We start from the raw sequence: 24,856 nt of genomic DNA, 5'->3' as shown, positions 1-24,856 counted from the left end.
ATTTTCTTTTCCCTAGAATTATTTTTCTCTTGTTGATCAAGCTTTTGCAGTGACCTCATTGGCTCACCAAGCTGTAAACAGACAGTCGAATCCTCGTATTTTTGGAGATAGATTAATTCAGGGGAGAGGCGCTCTTCAGGAAGGTATTTCAGCCTAAGATTTTGAAATGTTTAACAGATCCCTTTTTCTGCTTTCTATGTGTGCTTGAGAAGCTGCCCAGCTCTTGCTGCAGGTTGTAGAAGACACAGTTTCTTAAGCATCCACTGTCCAGTTTGGGGGGAACTAGGAGGGTCTGGAGTGAAGCTATTCACTGCCATGTCCAGATAGAGCTCCCTGCATCATCCCATGGCAGCAAATCCAGTCTCCAGTGGTTACATGTCATCTCATGCTCATGTATCAGTACAGCCTAAGCCACCTTTATCTGGAGGAATTCAATCAATCTAGTTTCCAGTATCAGGTAATCTGGGTGAGTGCAAGAATCAAGGCGCACACAGTGAGGCTGTTCTCTGCTCTACATTCAAAGCAACTGAAAACAAGGAGGTCAAATATTTTGGTGAGGCAGAGGCTGGTTTTACACAATGTTGCTCTCACAGTTTCACTATACATTATATGGAAAAAATATTTCCTTTTTCATTTAAAACTTGCTGTCCGGTCATTTTCTTGGGCCCTCCATAGCTCAATTGTAAAGAAGGATGAATGCTCTCCACAGGCAGCTCCTGCTCTCCTAAGCCCTGCTCTGTTTTCCCTCCCTGTTTACACCCAAGGGAAACGGCCACATTTCCAAATATAGGTCTTTTCATCCAAATAAGGGGGCGGGGAGGGAAATTGCAATATTGTTAAAAAATAATACAGCTGCGAGGCAAAAATCTGAAAGTGGCGCAAAAGCGTAGCTGCTTATTCACAGGCTGGAGAGAGAATGGCAATGCAGACACCCCCACCTTGTGTCTTCCAGCTCGTTGATGGAAATCCTCTGCCATCTGCTGGTACCAATTACTAAAGCAAAGTCTGCGGTGAGAAGCGATTGCCTTATAATATACGGTTGGAGAAAATAGGTATCTTTGAAGTATATAAGTCCTTGTCTAGGAAAAACGTTACCTATTTTGGTCTAATAAAAGATACTGTAATCCTCTGCGTATCCTCCACCGAGCAGGTGGAGACCTCAGGCTTTTATCAGCATAGCTCTTGGCCAGGGATTTGTACAGTGACCAACAAAGCTATGAATCAAATGTCTTTGTGCAAGTATTGATATATTGGCAAAACTCTGCTTTTGCCACTTTCTCTCCCTGGAGGAGAGTGTACACCCACATGCAGAACTGCAGGTAGCACAGCCTGGAGTAGTAGAGTCAATACAATCTGAAAAGGTATAATAGAAACTGTAACCACCTTTTTGTTACCTGTCTTCTTATTCATAGAAGCCTCACCTATATTTCAATGCCAACAAAGACATTAGATGCAGTTAACAAGAGAAAGATTTTAAATATTCAGCCAGGACTCAAACCTTGTCAGGGAAACCCTGCTGACACACCTCAATGTATTTTTAGTTCAGGCCTTTGCTACTCAGCAGAAGCTCCTTCAAATCTCCTACCACCACACGCACTGTTTTCAGAAGAACAGCATTTCCAGGCTCTGTCTTTCCCACTTCATGTTGCAGGCCACTTTGGGGTTCAGAACCCCTTCACTGTGTCCAAGAAGAATCAGGCTAAGAGTCTGGATTTTTGTTCTTCCTTTTCCTGCTTGATAAAAGGACTCTGAGCCTGCTGGCCTGTCTGCATTTCCTAATCAGTTCGTTTGGTCTTATACAGATTATTTATTCCTACAGACCATGCCACATCTCTACTCATAGAGTATCGCAAGTACAATAGGGATCACAAAGATGAAAACCAGGGCTCAGACTTACAGTCTGGGGCAAGGTAAAGGAAGAGACTTGAGAGGAAGAAAAACAGGTTCATTTCCAAGGCATGGAGGGGTTTAGAGTACCAAGCTGGTTCAAGCCCTCTCTGTTCCTGAATAGGCAGCAGAGGAACTTTATGACAGACAAGTGTTTTTACAAACTCGGGAAACGTCTGGGCCAATAAACCAGGATTTCCTTTCAGTCAACTCAGAGAATTCGATCAGCATTATTTGATGTAACATAACTGTTTTGGAGCCAAGGACTGTTTTCCAGCTATCTCCAAAGCTATTTGTATTTTTCTACTCTGCATCTTATTGCAGCTCTTTTGCTTTTCCTTCCCACCGTTTATCTTTCACAACACCGAGCCTTGCCTGTACTTCCTGTTTGGCTGTGTGGTTAGTAGTTTTCTCATTTGCTGTTATTTTTGACTTCCATCCAAGCTTTGTATGATATTAATAGCTATTTCACAGAACCGTAATCTTCCTCAAAACCAGTCCTAATATTAGCAGGAGAAAGAGCCAAGAACCACTGCCAAGGCCTGAGGGACTTGAGCTCTGAATTTCTCCTCCGTTTCGCCAGCACTGCCCACAGCCCAGCGCAGCCCCAGGGAGTCAAAATATATCTGTCCATCACCCAACTCACACAGCCCCATCCTGGCCACGACAGGCAACAGAGAAGCAGCTTGTGCAAGCCAAAGTGCACAGAAAGAAGATGCTTACATGAGGGTTCAAGAATTCGAACTTAGTGGTAGTCTAATTAATGCCTCAGTCTAATCAAGATATAGCATTCATCCAGTTACAGCAGTGCTAACAACTAATATCCACATTACTCAATTTCTAGTAAAGGTTGTCAGTAATAGAAAAAAATAAACACGGTAGACAAAAGTATCTACCCCATTCCTCTAATGATAAATTCTCCCTACTTCCTTTGCATTGCTGCAGTGACTCATCAGCATCCTGAGGGGGGAAAATGATATTGATGGATTTTTCTTCTTTGCTGGGAGGAATATGATTATAAGGTTGATGATTTCTTCATCCTCAGTTTAGGGTCTACTTGAGGCTATTTTTTAGTCTATTTTCTATTACTCTCTATACTTGAATCTTTCTTCACAGAGCTGCAATTCCATGTTACATCCAGATATACTACATATACTGTGTTTTACCTATATTTTTTCCTTCACCTACCAAAACTGTGTTCTTCAATAATCAGTAATGGATCACTGATGAGTTGCTAATAACCCTGGGGCCATCCTGTGCTCAATGACTGCACGCTGACCCTCTGTCTGTACTACCTGCTCCTTAAGGAAGTACATCAGATTTATCACAGGCACAGCCATTGTACCTCACAGTTACGCAAAACTATGCAAATTCAATTGCTAAAAATCAATTAGGTAACAGCCACCTTGTTGCTAGGCAGTTGCTGTTACAGGAAAACAAGCCAAACAAACTACAGCAAAGTTTCAGGCAGGTCAGGACAGATCCAGACAAAACCAGCCCAACAAGCCCCAATGCCAAGGTTTTAGAGAATCATATGGAGCTTTTGGCCTTTTAATGATAGTGGCGATGCCTTATTTACATTTTGTAGCCTGGTGTCCTTCTCTTCTATCAACTTAGCACTGTTACATTCCAAAAGCTTTAATGCCAGCAAAGTCCTTTTCAGTGGGGAAAAGGGCTCCAGGGGTGAGTTCAGATCCTGCTGCTCTGACCGCTGGGTTTCTTGTTTATCCAGACCCCAGCCCCACTTTGTGAAGAGAAGGCAGTAGCTTCAAGACAGGGAGATCAAGATACTTTCTTTCCTGGTTTAAGCTTTTCTCTTTCAGTTTTGTTTCCTCTGAGACAAATTGTTTAATCAGGCCCTGCCCAGAAGGAAGTACTTTCTCTCTTTAAGGATCAATCAATAAGTTACAGACTCTGTACTGCCCAGTGTATCTGCTGCAGCGTGGAAGACATACAGCCCAAGCCATCGCTCGCTGACGGTGACACTGTACCCACAGCAAAAATGAGGTAAGTGCACAGCATCCGTTCTTGTAGTGGCTCCCAGAAACAGTGGCTTTGGGTTGAGAAGGCTCAGCCCCACATCCTTTTCAGAACCACACAATGGTTAAGGTTGGAAGGGACCGCGGGAGGTCACCTTGGCCAACCCCCTGCTCAAGCAGGGCCACCTAGAACAGGTTGCCCATGACCACATCCAGACAGATTTTGAGTATCTCCAAGGATGGAGACTCTACAACCTCTCCAAGCAACCTGTGCCAGTACTCCATCATCCTCACAGTTAAAAGAAAAGTTTCCTGATGTCCAGTTGGAGCCTCATGAGTTTCAGTTTGTGCCCGTTGCTTCTCATCCTGGCACTGCACACCACTGAAAAAAGCCTGGCTCTGCCTTCTTTACATCCTCCCTTTGGGTGTTTATGTACGTTTCTAAGATCCCTCTGAGCCTTCTCTTCTGTAGGCTCAAGAGTCCCAGCTCTCTCAAGCCTTTCCCCAAATAAGAGATGCTCCCATCCAACATCTTCATGGCTCTTTGTTGGACTCTTTCTCATTGAGCCATCTCTTGCTGCATCCTTCAGATGAAGGCACAGCCGCTCTTTCCTCCCCATGAGAGGCAAAGAAGTTTTCATGGTGGGGTTTTGGCTGGCTCTATCCTTTTCATTTCTTGCAGTCCAGCCCAGGGCCTGTGTCTGAGGTAAGAAGAAAGAACAGCCCTGGCTCCAGGCACTGGTGACTCCCTTTGGAGAACAGCAAGCCAGGAATGAAGCCTCCCAGATGGTTCCCCAAGTGCAAGAGACCTGTTGAGCAAGCGAGCAAAGCCCCATCCTCCTTTTTGTTTCACGTACAGCTAGGAGCTCCTTTCTGCTCTGTGTGGGTACCACAGGACGCTACCCCACACATGCTGCCTTTTCATAACCCACATTTTCCTCTTTGTGGCAACAAACAGCTGAAGGAGAAGTTGGATGCCCTCCAATGCCATGTCACCTGGCATTTGGGTGTAACGGGCCATGTTGAACCTACACGCGTACAGCAGAAGCTGGCTATTGAAATCAAGCACACACCCCACCAAAACCAGGCAGCACCCTTGGGGCTGCAGGCATATCTGTACCAGCTGAAAGGGCAGAACGGAGAAGCTCTGCAAAGCCTTAAAGATGCTGAAGAGCACAAAAGATGAGGAGCAGGCTTCTGCTGCTGGTTCTGATTGTCTGTGGGAATTATGCTTGGATTCACCACCTTCAGGCCTCTTATCAGGAAGCTGAAAGCTATCTGGAACGAATACAGCAGCTCTGCCCACCTCCTTAGGATGCACGGCTGATCCCGTACATCCAGGCCCAGAAAGGCTGGTCCCTCTTGGCTGTCAGAGCCCACAATGGGGAATGGGCAAGAGAGTGCTTTGAGGTGGCATTGATGCTCAAACCAGGGAACAGATATTTCCATGCTAGGCTTGGAATGGCCCTTTACTCTTCCTGGAGTTACTTCTGGTATCCTGATATTGCAAGGAAAGCCATAAACCAATTAGGAAGAACTGTCCTTGAGCAGCCAAATAACTACAGAGCCAAAATACATCTAGCCAAGCTACATGTTCAAGTGGATATAGAAAGGTCAAGAAGAAAGTGCAGAGAAAAGCTCTGACCCTGATATCCTCAAAGCTTCAGCTTTGTTCTGGCTGCGACGGTCTACAGAATGAGCAATTGAGATATTACAGCGAGCCCAGCAGCAGGATCCCAGTTACCACCTTCTCTACCAAGCCTTGGCCAAGTGCTAAAAGATGTAGTAGCTTAATGCAAAGAAGGAAAACAAGAATAATATATTGGAGGCAGCCATCAAGGACCTCAAGCAAATTCTTCAGAAACATCCAGACTTTGACCTCATGTTTGCAAAGCTGCAATTAGCAGAGTTCTATAGCACAAGAGAAGAGAAGATCTACAAGGAGCTGCAGGAGAGAAAGGACAGTCTGAGCCTCAAAGGCCATCAAGCCCTTAATCTCTACTGGGGCAAGTTCTTACTCTACAAGAAGAGATCACTTGATGAAGCAAAAGGAAAAGTTTATGGATGATTACAAAAATTCCCATGCTGACAGAAGAGAGGAAGGAGCGCACACAGGGGCTGACAAAGATGGCTGGCACCACCACAGTGACGATGCTGATGCTATCCACTGCTTCATCTAAGACACCAACTGTCACTTACCTGCAGAATTTGCTGGAACCGATCTAGACTGATTATGAGAGCCTGTCTAGGGAAAGGAGGGTATCCTTCTTGCGAGGACTAGTGTCTATTTGTCTCTCCAACAGCGGGCCCGTCACCTCATGTAGATATAGGGGTTCTATCAGCTTCTCGGACCATCCCCATTGCTTGTCCATTAAATACAGGCCTACCCATAACTGACTGTCCAAAATTTACACACACTGCCCTCAGTCCTGCTTCTCTGACAGGAGGGAATGAAAAAAAAAAAAGTGAAGAATTTGGCTTATGGGGTCTGAGCACAATCCTTTGCCAATGTAGACCTGTGTCACTCCCTCGCAGTTGCTGTAGATCAGAACTAAGTGTCGATTAGGGCAATGTGAGAAATTAACTCCCTTCAATTATCAGAATTCTATCATTTGCAACAAATAAGGTGGCTTCCTCCACAAGATCACTAACTGTTGAGGGGTCTTGATGAGGGTGAAGCACTTGCACACAGGACAGAGAGATGGTCCCTGACCTATCCAATTGCATTAAATGCAAATGTAGAAGAGCTAGCTGCTGATTAAGGAGCATACAGTTACGATTGTATCTGCATTAATCCTTTGAAGCATGTGCGTGCTTGCCCCTGCCTGAACATAAAAGAGGGTTTCCTTTCTTGCACTGGTACCCACTTACGAGGAATCACTAGGAACAACGTATTCATCACTGTTTCTGGGGCCAAAGTGAGGCTTTTAATGTTCTTTGATCAACAAATATTTCAAATTCTTTTCCACATGATTTCTCCTGTGCAACAGCTGGTGTCTCCTTGCAGCCTAAAACAACCAGAGCATGGACTGCCAAAGCTACACCCTTTCTTCAGTTTTCACTATCTGTTCACGTTAGGGACAGCTCTTTCTCTGCAATGTCCTATCTACATGCACATCCCACTGCAGAACTTGTGCCCTTCCCTGCCGGCACAGGTGGGCACACACCACCCCCATCCAAGCATTACAGCCACATTTCCAAGCACTGGCAGGGCCATCTCTGTGCCTAGCAGTAAGCAAGTGGGGGTGGCTTACTAGGGTGTCCCCAAGCCCCATCTGTCCCCACAGAGTGGGGCCATAGGGACCAGGGCAGATGTCCCCCAGCAGGTCCCACTGCAAATCCACCTGCCAAGTTTCTGCTCCAGCGTGGAACAGGCAAGGACCCAGTTTGGGAGACGATGCTCTAGAAAAGGACCAAGTCAAATGTGTCCAAGACACAGGATTTGAGGGAGGGCAACATGCCTTAGTGCCCCCGTCATGTGCATTTGGTGTGCATTTGGCCAGAAACACCCACCTGCCCTGGGGCCCCAGCCCCACTGGGGAAGGGGAACAGCAGCCCCCAGCTGCCCCATCTCCTGCAGTGGGCCAGAGCTAGGGTGCAAACATGGCAGGAGAAGACTTCACCCTCCAGACCCCACAACCAAGGGGAAGAGAGATAACCCAGGCCACCATGTTCAGCCTAGGCTATTTCGCTTCCTGATACAATATTGGGGACCAAAACTGTTGTTCTCCTTCCTCCTCTGGACCCATGAGCCACAGCCTAGCGCATGATCCCACACCCCAGCAGCAAGGACTGCCCAGTTCATCAGTCCTTGGGGCAGGAGATACTTGGACCACAGCACCTCAGCATTACAGCCTCCTATAACCCCACCCAGGCCCTGGATAAAACTCTGTAACACAAGTAAAAAGCATTAGCCAGAGAACAGAACCATAGGTCACATAGAACATAATGATTTACTTAGCTGCACAGGTCAGTACAGTTTTCCAGAGCTCAATAAAAACAGCCACTTTATAAACTTCTGTATGCGTTCCACAAGTCTTTTCACACAGCACTGGGCAAGGTCACATATCCCAATTTGTGAAAGCAGGAACTCCCAAAAGCAAGGGTGCTATTAAAGTATCCTTATTCCCTTTCACCAGTACGAGCAGCACTAGTAATTCATTTAGACTACCCAGGAATCCTTTGGGTTTGCATCTACAGGCAGTCCTCTACAGAATTTTCCCCTTGTAAACACAGTATTTAGAAAGAGTCACAGTCCCTCCAGCAGTTAATTAAACAGAGCAGCTTTTGCCCATCAGACAAATGCAACACTGCCATCCTCAGGATTACAAGCTGCACGACCACAGCGTGAGTCATGTGCTGTCTGGAAGACTGGATTCTGACAAAGTTCAGTTGGGTTGCCACTGCTGTGTGAAGAACACCCTACAGAGTTTAAAAAACAAACAAGCCAAAAACCTGAAACTTATGATCCTTGTATGACTGTTCCACTTCCTATGGGTAGAAGACTGGATGTTATTGAAAAGTGTCAATATGTTCCTCTAGCTTTTTTTTTTTATTAACGCTTTGAACAAATCCTGCAAGTTACTTTCTTCACCAATACTAAATTCAGCACAGCATTAGATAATTAGATAATAAAAATACATTGCACAATAAAATCCCATTAAAAGTCTCGGTTAAGCTGAAGGATAAAAAAAAAGGATCTTATTACATAAACTGCCAGGGGCTGCGGAAAGGACTTGCGCTTATTGTACTCGTGCATATTAGTGTGCAAATGCTAGGACGACATTAACTCCCAGGTCCACTTCACTTCAGCAGAGGAGAGGCAAAAAAGTTGCCCTGATGCCCAAGCTGGGTTGTTGACTTGCTTTTGCTCCCAAATCTAGTTCAAGAGAAGTAGAAAAATATCAGGTTTGGATTTGGGATATAGAGGTCTAACACTTTCCCATTCCCAGAGGTCATTCACCCAAATTTTACCCACCTCCCAAACAAAGTGTTCCTCTCCCTACCATATGACAACACTCATTAACCATTATGCAGCTGGCACTATTACTACAGTACTGATTAAGGGAGAGTTAACAGAGTAGTAAATCCAAGCTGCTCCCAGAACTGGGTCCAAAAGTCTATTTTTAGTTCTCCTTGAACACCCAAACAACCTGCAGTCATCCCATCTCCATGATAGCACCCCATGGCACTTACTTGGGGGTGGTTTTGCTGAAGGTAGACCGGACCTTCTGGGACAGGGAGCTCGACGATGGTGTCTTGGAGAGCTGCTGTTCCGGAGTAGTGAGAGGTCCAAGCATGCTCACTGTCAAAAAAAGAGGCAGCAAAGTGAGCAACATGAGGACAGCTGAAGTTTTCATTGCCATGCAAGGAACATTAGACATTCCCTAGCATCTGTCAAAAATACTAGACAAATCTGGTACTTCCTGGCATGCTTTTCTTCCATCTTCCTTCATAAAGCATACAGGAATGGCTAGCTCCAACATCCTCGCAAACAGCTTTGATCAAGGGACATTATTTTTAACACAGCAGCTGCACAGCCAATAGAGCAGCACCCCAGGTGTTACCTTTAACATCTGGAGTCTGTGGAGTGGAGTAGGCATTGACGTTTTCAATTACGTGCGCTGGGTCAATGTTTTCTTGCTCCACCATCATCAACTGACTCCAGTAGTCCATAGGCAACAGCAGAAGTCGCTCCACTACCTACAGAGACACCCACGAGTAGCTGATGTTACAAACCGGCACACAGCTTTGACACATTGACACCAGACAGGCATCACCTCAGCTCCCTCCAGCAATTCATTTGAATTCTTTAAATGGGATACATTCAGCCAAGCCAGTCCTTTCCGCTGACCTACCTTGGGTTGCCGTTTAGTGTCTTGCAGAAGTGTCATAGGGTCAGGATCAGGTACCGCATGGGCAACTATTGTGGGGCCAAAGACTTTGGCCAAGTTGGTAATGTCCATTTTAGTCTCCGGGCTCTGAGCCACCCTATATTAAAAAAAATTATTAACAAAGAGAGAATGTAGCTTCTCCCCTTTGCTTTTCATACAACTTCCCCTGTCCCACACACACTTCAGCCTCTGAATAAACGGGTTTTTTCTAAAATGAAGACTTTATGCTCACAAGCAGTAACAAGAGCCAAGTAGAGAAAGCACCAGTGGCAACATCCCCCTTTCAGAACTACCAGTCCATTTGGACATACCTCTGCAGGTGGATCATGAGGAAAGCTAGGGTGTCCCTATTGGCCTGAGGAAGTTCACCAACTGCTTGGTACATAGCAGCGACACTGTTGTCCTCATCCAAGATTTCTGGGGAAAAAAATGTTTAGACCTCAGAAAGTGGTCCCAGAGGCACAGCTGTAATATTCCCCTCACAGCAATAGCTAGCCCGAGAAACAAGGAAGCCAGAAACTTCACATGCCATTTGTAATAATTTGGTATCCTGCCCAAGAACTAGAACTTGTTTCTTTCCTCTTCCAAAACAGTACACTAGAAGAGAGATCTTCCCAGCATATTGCACATCATCAACACAGCTGCAAGTGTGAGGCCTCCACAGAGCACTGAGGTCTGCCAGTGCATGCTAAAGCTAAACCTGCAGCCATCAAGCCTAGGGAAAGAGTTGGAGATGCTATTTAGCAACTCCTTACCTGCAGCTTCCATAAAAGTCTTGTTTAACCGGAAAGTGAGAAGGGGTTCTTTCAGGCTGCGTAGAAAGTCCTTAAGAAGGCCACAGATAGCATGGATATCATCCACTTTACTGAGCAAAGGAATATTTTTTGCTCTAAGAAACTTCTCTTTCAGTTCCCTCACTGTCTTGTCACAGCCAGATATCCGGTAAAGGCCCGTCTGTTAACAGAAAGCATTGCTTAGAGGCAGAATATCAACTGCACATATAAAGCTGACATTCTTCCACTCGCACTTTCTCTCCACACCTGAGCACTCTACACAGACACTGTTGTTCACTCACAGAGTCACCCACTGAGCAGCACTATATGCACCATAAATACGAGATGTTTAGATTAACAATTTGTTTCCCTAACACCACAACCCATTTCATTAGCACTGTTTCACACCTCATTTTCGTTTTACCTCATGCAGCCCTCGCTGCTCGATCTCATTAACACAGTGCACTATGATGGAAGGGATCATTGGAGGAGTAGAAGGGACGAAGTCCATCAAGGTCCCCTAAGAGGCAAAAGGGGAAAAAAAAAAAAATACTCAAGTCTTCAAGACATGAAAAATACTCTCTCAGGAATTCACAGCAAGATCTAGGCTTAAAAAACAAATATTTTCTTCTTCATCAGCCCAGAGAAGAGCAACACTACATCCATCAGCACAATGCTGCAGGATTGCCTACCCAGAGCTGCCATGTTCCCAACTCAACACCCTCCTAACATTGCATCCCTACCACCCACTACCCTGGTTATTGAATGATACATTAGCAAGCTCATTTGCATCTTATTATGCAGCTCTGAGCAACAGGAGCTCTTCTGTAGAAGGCAGACTTGTTGGAGCCTAAGCACATTCTAACTCTAACCAAACATTAGTCCATTCGTGTTGGCAGCTGTGCTGCCCCAAGCTCACCCTACAGACTTACATCTCCAATTCTCACAGGAGTGCCTGTCAAGGTGGGGATACAAGGAAGAGGGCAGCGGTCACGACACTCTGGATGAGTGACCACACGGCAATCTCTGCACTTCAGACAGATTTTTCCAAATTTTACTCTCTTTCCACATGGAACACATGATTCTGGCTTGATAACCTAATGATTCAGAGCATACAGATGGGAAGAGATTAGTGCAGCATAGTAACTCAGCAAGACTTAAACTGGATAAGTATATAGGATAACATATTGCTTGATCCATGCAGGTAACTGGTACAGTTAATATTGACTTGAGATATAATGGTTGCTAGCCTCTTATCAATAGCTTGATATCACACACACACATATATTTAAAAATGGAAGGAGATGCTTTTCCAAGTTCTTCCTGCCTATAGACCTACCGTCTTTGAAACAAATTCATGCAGCCTCACTCCCCCATTGTTCTGCGGGGTGCCAGAGCCATCAGTCTCCGGTTTGGATTCCAGCTGCTTACTGCCTATGCTTGACTCGCTGCTCCAAGGCTGCAAAGGACCTGAAAGACAGAAAAGGAAGAGTGTTGACTGAATGGAGTCACCCTCCACCCCGCATATTTGCTTTAAAACCAAAGTGCATCATAAACCAGAGGTAGCTGCCTAGATCCTCGAGGCGGTTACTGCAACATTTCAGGATAGCCTCCAGCCTACTAAGTAGTTGCTTCAGGACTGGAACAAATGGAGACATGACACCTACCACTCTTCCTCCGGCTTCTCAGACTATAAGGCACAGTCTGGATAGTAGAGATAGCTTCAATTGGGCCACCATCATTGGGGACCATGACAGTTGTCTTTGCTACTATGGATTCATTTCCCTGTAATGAAAAAATGTGGTTAGTGACAGCAATACTGACAGGACATGGGATTTTCTAGTTTGTTGGCTCTAGAAACAGGTATGCAACATGACCAACTACTATAAATGCACACAAACCCAGCTGGAACCTCCATACCTGGTCCACTGTGGAGCCAATTGATCGAGTTTTCTTCTGAGGACCTGGCGGGCCTTCAATGAACTGCCTGGAAGACCGCTGAAAAGATACCATATATTTTTGTCTATGAAGCAGATATGCTGTTAACTTGGTGTTATACTAGTTCAGTATAACTAGGAGGACCGAACGATTGCCTGCACACACCACAGACACTTTAAGTTCTTCCACGGTACCTGTTCATGGCAACTTTAAGGTTGCCATGAAGAATCAGGAGGCCTCAATATACTGCTCTTCCAAATCATTTTCATAGCCAGCTTTATAATCCAATTCAGAAAAGACAGACAGAAAGGAGGAGAGTAAAAAAAAAGAAAAAGAAAAAGAAAACCACCAAAAACCAGAAGGGCAACTAAGCAAGTCCCAGACTCTTCCCAGCTCTGCTAGTGATGATTTCAGGCTGTCCTTTGCCACCTGTGCCTACTGCATACTACCAGCAGACCAGAAAAAGCACAAGCTCCTTTACAGAATAGAAAAATATTAACTTCCTACATGATTTTCTCCTAATCTGGTTGCTGTTAGTAATCTTCAAGTGCTTTCTTGCAAACTCCAGGCCATAACAGAACACGACAAGCAGAACTCCACTCCAGTCATTTTCAGTAGACAAACAATGACATCAGAATTAACTTTCAATCTAAATACACAGCAGGTCTGAATTATAGTAGCAGCACATCCATCTGAAGTTTGATTCTGATTAGTAGCTCAGACATCATTATAGGTGGCTGCAAGATGACAGATGGTGACATTGTGTCAGCTAAGGCTTGAAGGGGAAGAATTGAACATACCCGCTTCTCTCTCCTTTTCAGTCTGACAGCTTTCACCACAGAGGAATCCCAGTCCTGTGGGAAATACACAGCACTGGTTAGCTCAGTGTAAATACCATATAGCCTCTGGCCAGGGCTTTCATTAAGTTTTAGCCAATAGCACACCAGAGAAATGCAAATCAGCTCTACCAGTTTAATACTACAGTAATCTAAACACAAGCGGTCTCTAAAGATTAACCCACACCCATAAGGTTTTACAGTGGAAGAAAACTTTAGAACTTTGAGTTACATTACCAGTGACTCATCAGTCTTGTCAAAGCTGATGTCTGACAGAATTGAGCCAGATTCATCTATTGTAGACAGCCTAAATATCAAAAATTAGAAGAAACTTGTATCAGTTTGGCTTTCACTCAGCCATGGTTCCAGAACAATCTTACTGACTCAGAAGAGCTGTATTTCAAACTGGAATAAAAAGTAAAACTCTGTTGATATGAGTGCAATATGTGTCACAAAGGTACATGGCTGGATTGCTATCTGACACTTACATTGCTCAGACAAAATGCTATTTTTCTTACCTTTTGTTGCCTGAACCCCCTATAGAAACCTGTGGCCTGTTAAGAAAGGCAAGGGCAGACTTCTGTTCTTCACTTAGCTGAATACTCCCGGATGCATCACACATGAGCAGCTCTCGAATCAGTTGTATTTGGCGTTCCTGTAAAGGTAGATAATAGCAGAAGCTGCCATAGGATAAACTGCGTTTAATTACTGTACGAACCAATCTCAAGCATTTGAGATGCCAGACAGGCTCTCAGAACTTGTGTCAATAGACAGCTAATGGCTGCAAAGCCCGTGCTCTGACAAGTAATGGCAGCTCAGCTCCAAACAGCAGCCAGACACCTTTTTCCAGACCAAAGCAGGCGGCTACTACAAGGACCCAAGCCAATTTGTTGTTGTTGTTGGAGGGGGGGTGTGTGTGTGTGTGTCTGTGTCTGTGTCTGTCTGTCTCCCTGGAAAAAAAGTTATCATGAGTGCCAGTCCTTATTATCCATAGATCAATGCAGTTTAATCACCTTGTCTCCACACTCTGAAGAGCTAACTGGTAATAAAGGAATTACTCACCAGCTTTTCACAGTCCGTTTCAGCTTTTTGCCTTCGTTTGATCTCCACATCCACTTGATTGCGAGCATGTTTCAGCTTCACATCCAAAGCACTACGTTCAGCTTCAGTTTTCATGAGAAGATCTTTGCATCTGCCAAGCTCATGCTCCGTTTTCTGCAATTTTCTCCGATGCTCTTCAAAGTTCTTTGCTAACTGAATAAACTCTGGAGAGAAAACAAACATCTTTAGCTACCCAGGAAAGCAGAGGAGATGCAGCAGCTCTCCTTTCACTGACAGAAGATATCTATTAATATAACCTGCTCTCAACTGAAGAGCAGAGAAGCCAGCCTTTTGGCAAATCCACCTACACTATAGATGTTCATGAGATCTTGCAGTTTTTCAGACCAAGTCCTTCATGCCAGTATCAACTAGAAGAGCTAGAACACAAGACCCTGAGTGGATGAAGTCAGCTTGCTACAAGCAGAACATGGCACTGCCTAGAAGTTCAGTCTATGACTTCATATTTCTCAACAATGAAAAAACCATCAAATCTGACTGCCTGTAGCAGTCTTATTATCCATAACTTCATCAATGGATTCTTCAATATCAGTTAATAACGTTTGTTTGCATGTTTATATTCTTACAGCAAAGACAGGACACCCCACTTCAGAAACAGAACTTACGGTATTCGTTTCCTTCACTTAAAACTTCAGCCTGGCGCATAAGTTGATCATACAGACTCCGTAAGTTCAGCATCGCAGTCTCCATCTCCCTGCCAAGAAACCAGAGCTAAATAAACAGCCCAGCCCTTTCTTCCCACCTCCAAACAGACAACGTGTTACCAGCCCAAAGAGAATCAGCTTCAGAATTACTGATTTTTAAGGCGAGTTTTAGAAGCTGCACGAACAAAAATACATCAAGAGTTATGTTTTATGGAGATATATGCATCTAAATTCTTTCGTAGGGAATGAAGATTCTCACCCCTTCAGTTTACAGATAGCAAAGCCACAGGGAGAGGCAGTATAGCTCCCCATCTTACTGCTTCAAACATTCTCCAGTATACTACAGAGGCTCAGAACCCAAGGCAAGATTAGGGATCCCAAACCACTCTCCTTCTGGAAGGCTGCAGAACACAGCTCATGCCCTATCTACGAATGAGTTGGTACTATATAGGCCACTAAAAATCTGCAAGTTTTCAGAGCTTCGTAAGCTAAAAATAGGAGCATCATTCTGGGGAATTTTAATACAGTTTTAAATTTAGCTGCATTTTAAGTTACAGCTCCTACTGCAAATAGCCGTTAAAATTCAGACAGTCAGCGCATTTTCCTCAAACAGTAGCAACAATGGCACAAACAGAAGCAATGAAGAGGAAAGTCTCCAGCTCAGCAACACAGAAATTACTTCGCTAATGTAAGAGGTTGCTGGGGCACACAGGACAGCCTCGACTAATGAATTAGCACTCGGAGCAGGTGCAGACATAGTTGGGAGAGGTGCCAGGAGGGAGTACAACACGCCAGCTTAACGCTTAGGAGGCCACGGTGGAAAGCTTTGAAGTACTCTATTCGCAGTTACGGACTCTACAGACACATAGATATCCCGGGATTTTCTGTATTTCGTGGACTAGGAGGTGTGGAAGAGCTCTCTGCTAAAAGGCCCTCCTCTGTTCCTTGTAGTCCGCTTAATTCATTGCACGGAGCACTTCTACAGTTTCGTGCCTTAATGACCAGCGCCACGATCGTTAGCCCCGCGCCCAACTCCACGGCAGAGGCCGAGGAGGGCGAAGGAACAAGGCCAGCCCATAAAGCACCCACAGCCGCCCTCCAAAGCAGGAGGCAACGAGGGAAAAGTTCTCTGAGGAAACCGGCGCCGGTCCCGCCCAGGGCGCCGGCCCGCGCTGCACCAGGAAGGCGGCTCCCCTCGGCCGGTGAGGGGGACCCCGCGGCCCGGGCGGGGCCCGGTGCTGGGACCCCGCCGCCCGCGCAAGGCCCGGTACCGGTTACCGGGGCTGGGACGCCGCCGGTTTCCCCTCAGCCTCCCTCACGCTTCCCGCGCACTCACCTTGGGCCGCCGGCCCGGCGCGAGCTCTGACTCCAACCGCCCAACCTAACCGCCCCGCACTTCGGTTTGAATCCCTGCCGTCAGCCAATCCCAGCGTGATCCCCACCCTCCCCGGCTTCTCATTGGCTCTGCGCACTGGGAGGCTGAAGCCAAGCCGGGCGCCATGTCTGCTGAGGGCGCGGCCTCTTTGCTCCACTCCCTGGCTCGAAGGCGGACGGGGATGGGAACGGCCGCGTCCCGAAGCCGGCCGGGCGCCATCTTTACTGTTGGTCGCTGGCTCCAGCCCGTGTTGCTTAGCAACAGAGCAGGCCGGGGACGCCGGCAGGGCCTAGGCCCCCGGGCCCAAGCGCAGCCATTGGCACCAGAGGGGCTGTTTTGGGGAGAAAAAAAATGGTATTAGGCCGAGCCCCTGTTGTGATTTTAAGTAAAGCCATTGGCACACGGCGCAGGTGGGCCTGTGCCCCCCCCACACGCTGGTTCTGCAGAGCACCATAAGGCCCATGCAAAGGTGCTGGATGCAACCCATAGCCAGTTCAGAGCTTTAATACTTGACCGGGAGGCCGTTTATTAAGTGTCATCGCTTGAGAAATATGATGCGTCGACTGATTTGTGTCTTTGAAATGTTGATCGGAGCTGCAGCCGGCGATCCATCCTGCGTGCCAAAAGGCAAAACCCCATTTCAAGTTGCGTATGAGCCTTCCATTCGCAGACATTTAATATGCAAACCAATAAAACACAAACCAAAACCCAACAATTACAAGAAGTGAAATCACATAATCATAAAATAACAATGCGTTTTAATCTTTTAAATCTGAAACAAAACAGCGGGTAATTGAAGAATGGATATTAGCAATTAGAAAGCGGAACTAAATGCTTAAAATTGCTAAGTGGAAAAGGGAGTTCGTAAAGCAGATTGCTCTCTAACATCCAGCTGCTGTGTCAGAACTGCTTTATTTAGGTTATATAGTCTGCTTTAACTTAATTAATAATAATTAATTCATAATAGATTGTAAAAAGCCTCAAGGTCTTCTGAAAAGTAAACATTAATGAGGCTTCCTTGAGGAAGTTAGTCAAAATTAGCTACATTTTATAGGGGAACAGAGGCCCAGAAGAGACACAACTCATCCTCCAAGTCAATGGCAAAGCAAGAGAAAGGCACTGACCTTGATATTTGACCTTGTGGCACAGCAAATCATTCAAAAGCCCAATTTGCCCCAGCCTGGAAAACAAGTTGGAAGCTGATGGTTACACCTGGCTCTGCTGAGAGCCGCTTGTGCATGCACATCCCATCCCAGCACTTCTTGCACCCCCATTTCTGAGGAGGTTCAGCTGTTTCCATGTCAGCCCTGGGGCCTCCTGCAGCTCCTGCCTGTAATTAAATCTTCGCAGCTAAGACGTCTCTATTGGCAGATCATATTTATAGGCAGGCAAGTTGTTTTAGTGTCATTCTTAAGAGCTAAGGAGGCTTTTGCTCATAAGCAAATTCTCTTCTCTCTTAAATTGTCATCCGCAATCTTGTGCCAATAAAAAGGCACATTATTTTAGATTATTGCCCCCGTGGTGCTTGTAGTGAGTTACTGTGTTAGGTACTGGGTTTCAGTGTTACGCCAATTAGATTTCTTCCATATGCGTTCAGGCGTCGTGCTTCCAAATCCACCTCTGAAATGTGATGGGTGGGAGCTCCAAAGGCATCAGGAACTGAGTACCCCCAAAAAAAGCTTCCCAGAAACTCCCTTGCTTGCTGGTGTGATGTGGACATACCAAATGGGACATGTCCTACAGCACATGCCACTTGCTCGGTCCCAGCCCCGCTCCCTAAAAGCTTTGTAGAGTTTTTCTTTCCTCCTGACTGATGCATGATGAGAGCAGAGAGGTCAGAAGCACCTTTCATATATAGCTTTATTTCAAGGGACAAGAAAAGGCAAAAGGATTGAGGGCCTTTTCAGGAGCTGCTTTATTGCAAAGTAATTATATTCTCTTTTGTTTGTGTCGGGGAGGGGAGGGAGAAGCCTTGAAATGTCTCATCTGGGAAACCGTTAATAGAATTTATGCTAATTTGATGATTCCGGCGATTACTGGCGGAAGCACTTCACATTTTCAGGCAGCAGAAATTCTCCTCCAGTTCCTCCTGCAGTCTCGCTCTGTTTGGTCTTTAGCCCGATCGCCTTCTCCAGCTGCCGGAGACTCCTTTGCTGGGAAGCGCTTGCAGATCCCATGATGTGACTGGGATTTTTGCTTATGACAATGCCGATGGGCTCACTGGTGACCCCGTGCCTTGATCTTTTGGGGCAGGATGCAAAGAAGTCTGCCCCGGTGCCTCGCTGTGCCAGCAAGCAGCCCTGCAATAATGAACCTTTCCCTCCCAGCCTCATCCTCTGGTGGAGCTTCGCAAACACAAATATCTCTGCCCAGCTCCTGCCTAATTTACTCCAGAATTGCAAACCCATTTGTGCAGCTTTGTGCTCAGGGGAAATCTTTATTAAGTTTCTTTTAATCCAAAACCAGTTAGAGCATGATAGTCTTCATGAAGAGTCATTCAAAAAAAAAGGGGAGGGGGGGGAAGCGGAACTAGAAACTTTTAACACAACAACCTTTCTCCAGGGGAAAAAAGCAGAAAAAATTATCTTAGGTGCATTTCACTTGCTGCGTTAATACGGCACAGGTTTCAAAAAGGAATGACTCAGTAGCATGAGGAAAATACCCAGCAGGCTGAGCAGGGAGGGCAGCCTGGCTTTAGCCAGAGGAAGCTGGACATTTTGGGGAATTAATTTCTAATTTCTCACGCCTGGCCCGAGGCACAGGCCGGCAGATGGCATCACGCTCATGCCGTTGGGTGGGAGATGTGGGGCCTCAGCCATCCCTCGTCTGTGCAAAATATTGCTCAGCGCATCGCCTGTGCAGTCTGCAAGGAGGGTGCCAAAGGAGCCGGGTTTGTGCCCTTGGCCCAAACGATGAACCAGGTTTATCTGTGATCTCCTGCCTGCGTGAATTCGGGATAATTCCTCCAGCGGTGGCTGGCATTGGGGTAAAGAGCACTTGGATGGGATCAGCCAAACCTGTCTGCAGCAACATGCGGTCCATCCTCTCTGCTCCTCGTAGCGAAACAGTGCATTAATGTCAGCAGAGAAGCCACGGCCTTATCCTGAACTCGTTAAAAAACAATGGGAGTCTCTATTGCCTTCATCTGGCTTTTAATGAATGACCTCTTGTCGCCGGGAGCTGCGTGCAGTGACAAAGGACCTTTGTGGGCTGATATTTATGATTTCATTTAAGCCGGGGAGTAAGCTAAGGGAGAGGGCTGGAAAATAAGAGCTGAGCTGATGTTTCCTGCTTTAAACTCAAGGGATCTTTATCTAGTTTTTGTATTAATACAGTTGTCATCTCTTAAATATTTGAGCAACTCGCAGCCATGAACACTCCCGCGCTGGAAGGACGCACAGGTCATGCTCGGTGGCAGGGCAGGGAATGACTCTGGCTCTCCTGAGCCCCACACGTTTCTTTGGGCCCTAACACCGGGGTGGTGGGAAGGTTTTGCATTTTCCTAGTGCCCCCCCCAAAATTGTACACACATCAAGCACGCCGAGCCCTGCTGTGAGAGCCCACAACCTGCTTGCGGGGGGCCGGCGTGCAGCCCCGGGCAGAGTGCAGCCACCAGGTCCGAACAGCCCTCCCCGCTCCAGCAACTTGCCAACGCTGATAAATTTTTGCCTTTTCCTTCGGCAGGCCTTGGTGGCGGATTAAGCAGCTGGGAGTCTGGAGTGAGAGTGCGTCCCCTCTCCTTTGCCATGCAAACAGAGAAAATTAATCTTCCAGCTTCCTCTGATATTTGGGCTGAATTACAAGCTGGGAGCGGAGATAAAGCACAGGCGAAAGGAAGGTACAGGTACAGCGGAGAGCTGGGCTGCCTGGCACAGGCCTTTGTCCGTGCAGATAACGGCTCTCCTCCTTGTGTCATGCATAATTCACCAGCATTGCCTCCCTCCGTCCCGGTCATCCCTCTCTCTGCTTTCACTGCTCCTCTTCCACAGAAACTGGAAGCCTCCTTGTCCAAGTGAGCCCGTGAGCGCTGGCCGCGCGTGTGTGTGCAGAAGCACACTCGTGCGTGGGGAGCAAGTATGTGGGTGCATCCAGAGACGCAGGAGCAACATGCAAATCTCAGCTGCAGCGTAGCTCTCTTTGCAGGTTTGCCCTGGGACGTGGGTAAGGGGAGGTTGTCCCCTCTACCCGGAGGGTGACAGAGCTGGGGCACAACACTGCTGCGGACTGTGCTGGGACGAGCCACCGGTGTCCTGCACACAGCCCAGCAATACCTGACACCAATCCAGCTAAACCAAACCAGCACGTCAACTTCTGCAAGGGCCTAGGGTGTAATTTCGTATGCCCGTCACATTTCAGCTTCGCTAACCACGCTATCTCCCTAAATCCCTCTGATGTTATAGTTGGATAGAGGTTACATCCTTTGGGATACCAACCCCAGCATTAACAGACACCAACTGCATTTTATTTGGTCGATCATCCAGCAGCTTCTCTGTACCGCTCTTGACAGAACTGTGCCACCCGGAGCAGAAAAGCCATGGAGGTTTTCCATTGCCGCTGAGAGTTTCTTTCCCAGAACAAAGCAGAAATAACCCCGGTCACTCCCAGCCAAACAGTGAACATAGACACCTGCTTAATTATTTTTTCTTTGTAAATGAAAGCAGTGTCGTGAGTTTAATAACCACTGCTTGGGAGTAATTGGGGCGATTATTGTATGGCCCAGGGGGAAAATTGCAGCTTGTTATCTCCAGGGAGTAGCATTAGGATCCAGCAGATAATCAGAACGTTATTTGTTGCACTGTAGATGACATTTCTTATGGATTTAGAAGTGATAGTGATCAAACTGTGTTGTCAGAGCCACCCCCAAACCGGGGAATCCAGGGACCTGTAAGCTAAATAGCATCTGAAGCTGCCTGGGACAGCTGTTCTTCCAGCAGGACAGCACGAATAATGGACATACATGCTGTATTTGAGCTCAAAACACTTCCAGATCTGAGTATCACTCATCTCTCTTTTAATTTGATCTTCTCATAAGAGAGAGGACACTCAGGATGCTGCATGAGAGGATGCAAAGGGGGGATATCAGGTCTTAACAGATGCTGCCAACGAGATCTGTACTCAGCGATAAGGTTGTTTGAGACCTTCCCTCCTCCGTTTCTCCCTCCCCACACCAATCAATAGCCTTTGCCTGTCCTCTCGCCTACAGCAGCCCTGAAATTTGAGGCTCAGTCAGGAGCAACGCTCACACGCTGCTGCAGCATCAGGACCTTTGTCTGCATGGTCTCACGGAGACCATCAGCACTGGGCATCCTCCCCGTGCATGCCACGATCGCTCCCCATTGCACAGCTCAGCAGCTCCCATCAGTGTTGTGCTCTCTGTAAGACATTTGTGCACCGTCAGGTAGCAGCTTTCAGCTCCTGGAGGGTTTCTGAGCTGGGGGAGCCAGTTCCAGCAAACCCAGACGGGGTGAGTGGGCAAGATGCAGCACAGCTCCCACTGATGCCTCCCAAACACTAGCCCTTCTCTTGGCACCCCAAACTGTGCTCATCCAGCCTTGATGCAGGGGCGGAAAGAGGATTTTTAGGGAGGCTAAGCCCAGCCAGAGCCTCTGGTGCTCTCTCTTTTGTAGGCTTGCTGCACAGGAGTGTCCCCAAATCCTGGTTTGGGCACTGCTCCCAGGGACGGGCTCGTGGATGACATGACAGCACCTCGGCACCCGCACGACACCAGCGAAGAGGATCCTGCCAGGCCCAGGAGAGTGCTAAGCCAAGGCAGGCTCCGCTATCGATCCCCTAATCAATGACAGTTCAAGGCCTGGAAATGACAGCGCCTTTTCTTAGTCCTCAATTCCCACCCAAGGCTGGGCACAGGGAGGAGGGAGCTCGCTCGGAGGTTTAGCAATAATCCGAAGCAGGAGCAGAGACGGGAAGATTGTCTTTTGCAGCAGGTGGGTTGTTTAACAAATTGGACACATAACGAGACAAAAGGCACAGAGGAAGGAGATCTGGCGGGACTGGACCTTTATCTCCGGCACGTTGGCAGCCAAATCTTTGTGCAATATTTATCAAGGGTGAGCGGGCAGGAGAATTGGCAGTCGATGCATAAGTGAGGAATTAAAGCCACTGCCATCCTTATCTCCCAGGCAGATATGCAAGGGGAGGGGTGGACGGGAACTGAGAGCCAGCCCAGGGCAATCGAGTTTGAAACCATTTGTGGATTTAACAAGTCCAAACTTCATTAGCTCAGCTGATGGGGAGCAGAGCAGAAGCACCAAGGAGGGTAAACCAGCATATCCACATCCTCTGGCTGCCAGAGCTGAGCACACTGCCTCCAGGCAGGTATTTCGGCTGGAAAGTCCCTCACATCACTGGGCAGGCACTGAACAGCCGGGCAGGCATGGCAAAGCTACCCCAAAGGCACCAGGTAAGGCGTCAGCGGTCTTTCAAGCCCCGTTAAAATTCACTTTTAAACTGGGGAGTTTAGGAGCTGCTACACTTTCTCCCCTAATTTTGCTCAGCAGTGAGACAAAGGCAAAAGATGCTCTGCCCTCAGGTGTGTTCATATTTTCCACAGTCAGAGCCACAGCTGTGTTGTGGAGAGCAGGCACCGCTTGGCACTTCACAGCCACTCCGTGAATATGCCCCACGAGACACGGCCAGGAAAACCGCAGGGGAAGGGATGGATACAACCTCAATAATATCTGCAGAGCTCCAAGTCGGTCCGCTGAGGGTTTTTGCAGGCGAGCCATCCCCAGGGAGGGCAGCTCAGCTCCTGCAGCGGCCAGCCGTGTCCCCTGGCCCCTCCGGCACGCGCGGCTCCTGCAGCTGGGGATGGCGAGCGAAGGGCTGCTTCGTCTCCACGATCCCCTGGGAATCCCCAGCTCTCACATAACGTGCTGGTAATTAACTCACTTATTGGCTTTGCTTTTGCTGAGATTGCACGTTCAAGATGGGCTCCATCTGCTCCTTGCATGGGTTTGGCTGCTGGGGGAGGGTAGCAACCCCCTCCCCCCCCGGTTATAATGAGAGAAACGTGTCATTTCTGTAAACTGGGGACAACGATAAGGCCGTGTTGGGGACCAGCAGCAGCCCTTCGACAACAGCTGCCGGTCCAGGCTGCCCAACTCCACCAGCCCTTTCATCCCACACCAAACTCCTGCAATCAGCCTCCTCCCCCAGGCACCCACCAGCCCCAAACCTGCCTCCACCGGGGCCACCACAGCCATCGGCTTCATTATATTTTTTTAGGGGATTTGCATCTCTCTTTTCAGTTTCTCTTCAAGGCAAATAAGAGCGCAAGAAGCCAAGCGGGACCTCATTTTTGGAGATGCTGGACTGCTGCGTGTCAGGCGGCTGCTGGAGCATATAGTGCTATATTCCCTCCCAGCACAACGCAATTCCTCCTAGAGAAATGGGACACAAACACCAAGGACCAGCAATACCAGAGTAACTCCCAGCTATGGCCCTTCCCAGGCACGTTCCCCCTTTGGCCCTGATGTGGTTCCCATAAATCCTCCCCAGGTTATTCCAGCCGCTGTTACAGAGCTGTAGCAGCAAATCTCAGCTTAGCTCCAAGCAAAGCAGCGCAGGTCCCCCAGCACCCATCTGCACTGCCTTTGTCTCCTCAGCCTTTGAGCGGTGCTTTTCCTCCTCTCTGCTGCAAAGAAACGCATTAGTTGCAACATTGCTTTAATTTGTTTGCCAGCTTTCAGAGAGCGGAGAGGCTCGCTGCTCCCATCGGTGCTGTTTGGAGGATGTTTGCACGCCGGCAGTGTTAACCCTTTGGCTCCTGCGAGATCGCTGGGGCTGCTGGAGCGCATTTGCACGCCCAAGACGCATGAGCTGCCTTCTCCATCGCGGCTCCACAGTGCTTGGGCCCACAGCGAGCGTGTGCTGCTGGCCCAACCTGGCACTCACCAGATGGGGGGATCCATTTCCCCTTCCAGCTATCCTCAGCATTTCCTTAATGAGATGAGTTTTGTTGTGACCACAACCAGTGTCAGAGGGAATAAAAGAGAATGCGATCTGAACGGGCTCTACGGCAGCGACAAGGACACGGGGACAAGCAGCCGCAAGCAAAGCCAGGGTAGCACAGGCAGAGAAACGGTATCGGACAAGCAGGGCAGCAGAGAGGGACGGGCTGAATCTGCACCCAGGGAGGAGCTGGGGGATCCTGTTGCCCTGCGCCGCACATTGCACATCCCAGCATCTCACTTCTGTGTGCACACGCGCAATGGTGGTACCTGCTCGCGGCCTGGGACTGCGGCAAGGTGTTTGCCTTTGCTGGACACATCTGCAGGAACACTGGCATGGCCCCCGACAGCACGGGGCGTTCAGGACAGTCACTGAGCAGTAGCCAGTGGTTTTGCATTGCCTCACGCTAATTGCTCGAGCTAATGAAGCCGCACGCTCAG

General features: G+C 47.7%; 1 protein-coding gene across 1 annotated transcript; it reads right to left on the bottom strand.

The window, feature by feature from the left end:
- Window positions 1-7,807: 7,807 nt before the first annotated feature.
- Window positions 7,808-16,595, bottom strand: RACGAP1 (Rac GTPase activating protein 1). The gene is made up of 17 exons (XM_075049921.1): window positions 16,407-16,595; window positions 15,032-15,120; window positions 14,370-14,572; window positions 13,826-13,962; window positions 13,545-13,614; window positions 13,272-13,325; window positions 12,454-12,531; window positions 12,201-12,318; window positions 11,873-12,003; window positions 11,466-11,630; window positions 10,958-11,053; window positions 10,516-10,714; window positions 10,072-10,177; window positions 9,725-9,857; window positions 9,434-9,569; window positions 9,063-9,171; window positions 7,808-8,745 (listed from the first exon to the last, which is right to left on the bottom strand). Exons 2-17 carry the CDS (start codon window positions 15,114-15,116, stop codon window positions 8,670-8,672), a joined length of 1,896 nt encoding a protein of 631 aa, XP_074906022.1. The 5' UTR covers window positions 15,117-15,120; window positions 16,407-16,595; the 3' UTR covers window positions 7,808-8,669.
- Window positions 16,596-24,856: the final 8,261 nt, after the last annotated feature.

Source organism: Buteo buteo, chromosome 17, assembly GCF_964188355.1.
Source record: "Buteo buteo chromosome 17, bButBut1.hap1.1, whole genome shotgun sequence".
Classification (NCBI taxonomy): Eukaryota; Metazoa; Chordata; class Aves; order Accipitriformes; family Accipitridae; genus Buteo; species Buteo buteo.
The sequence above is the reverse complement of the archived record's forward strand: the minus strand, read 5'-3'. Positions and strand labels throughout refer to the sequence as shown.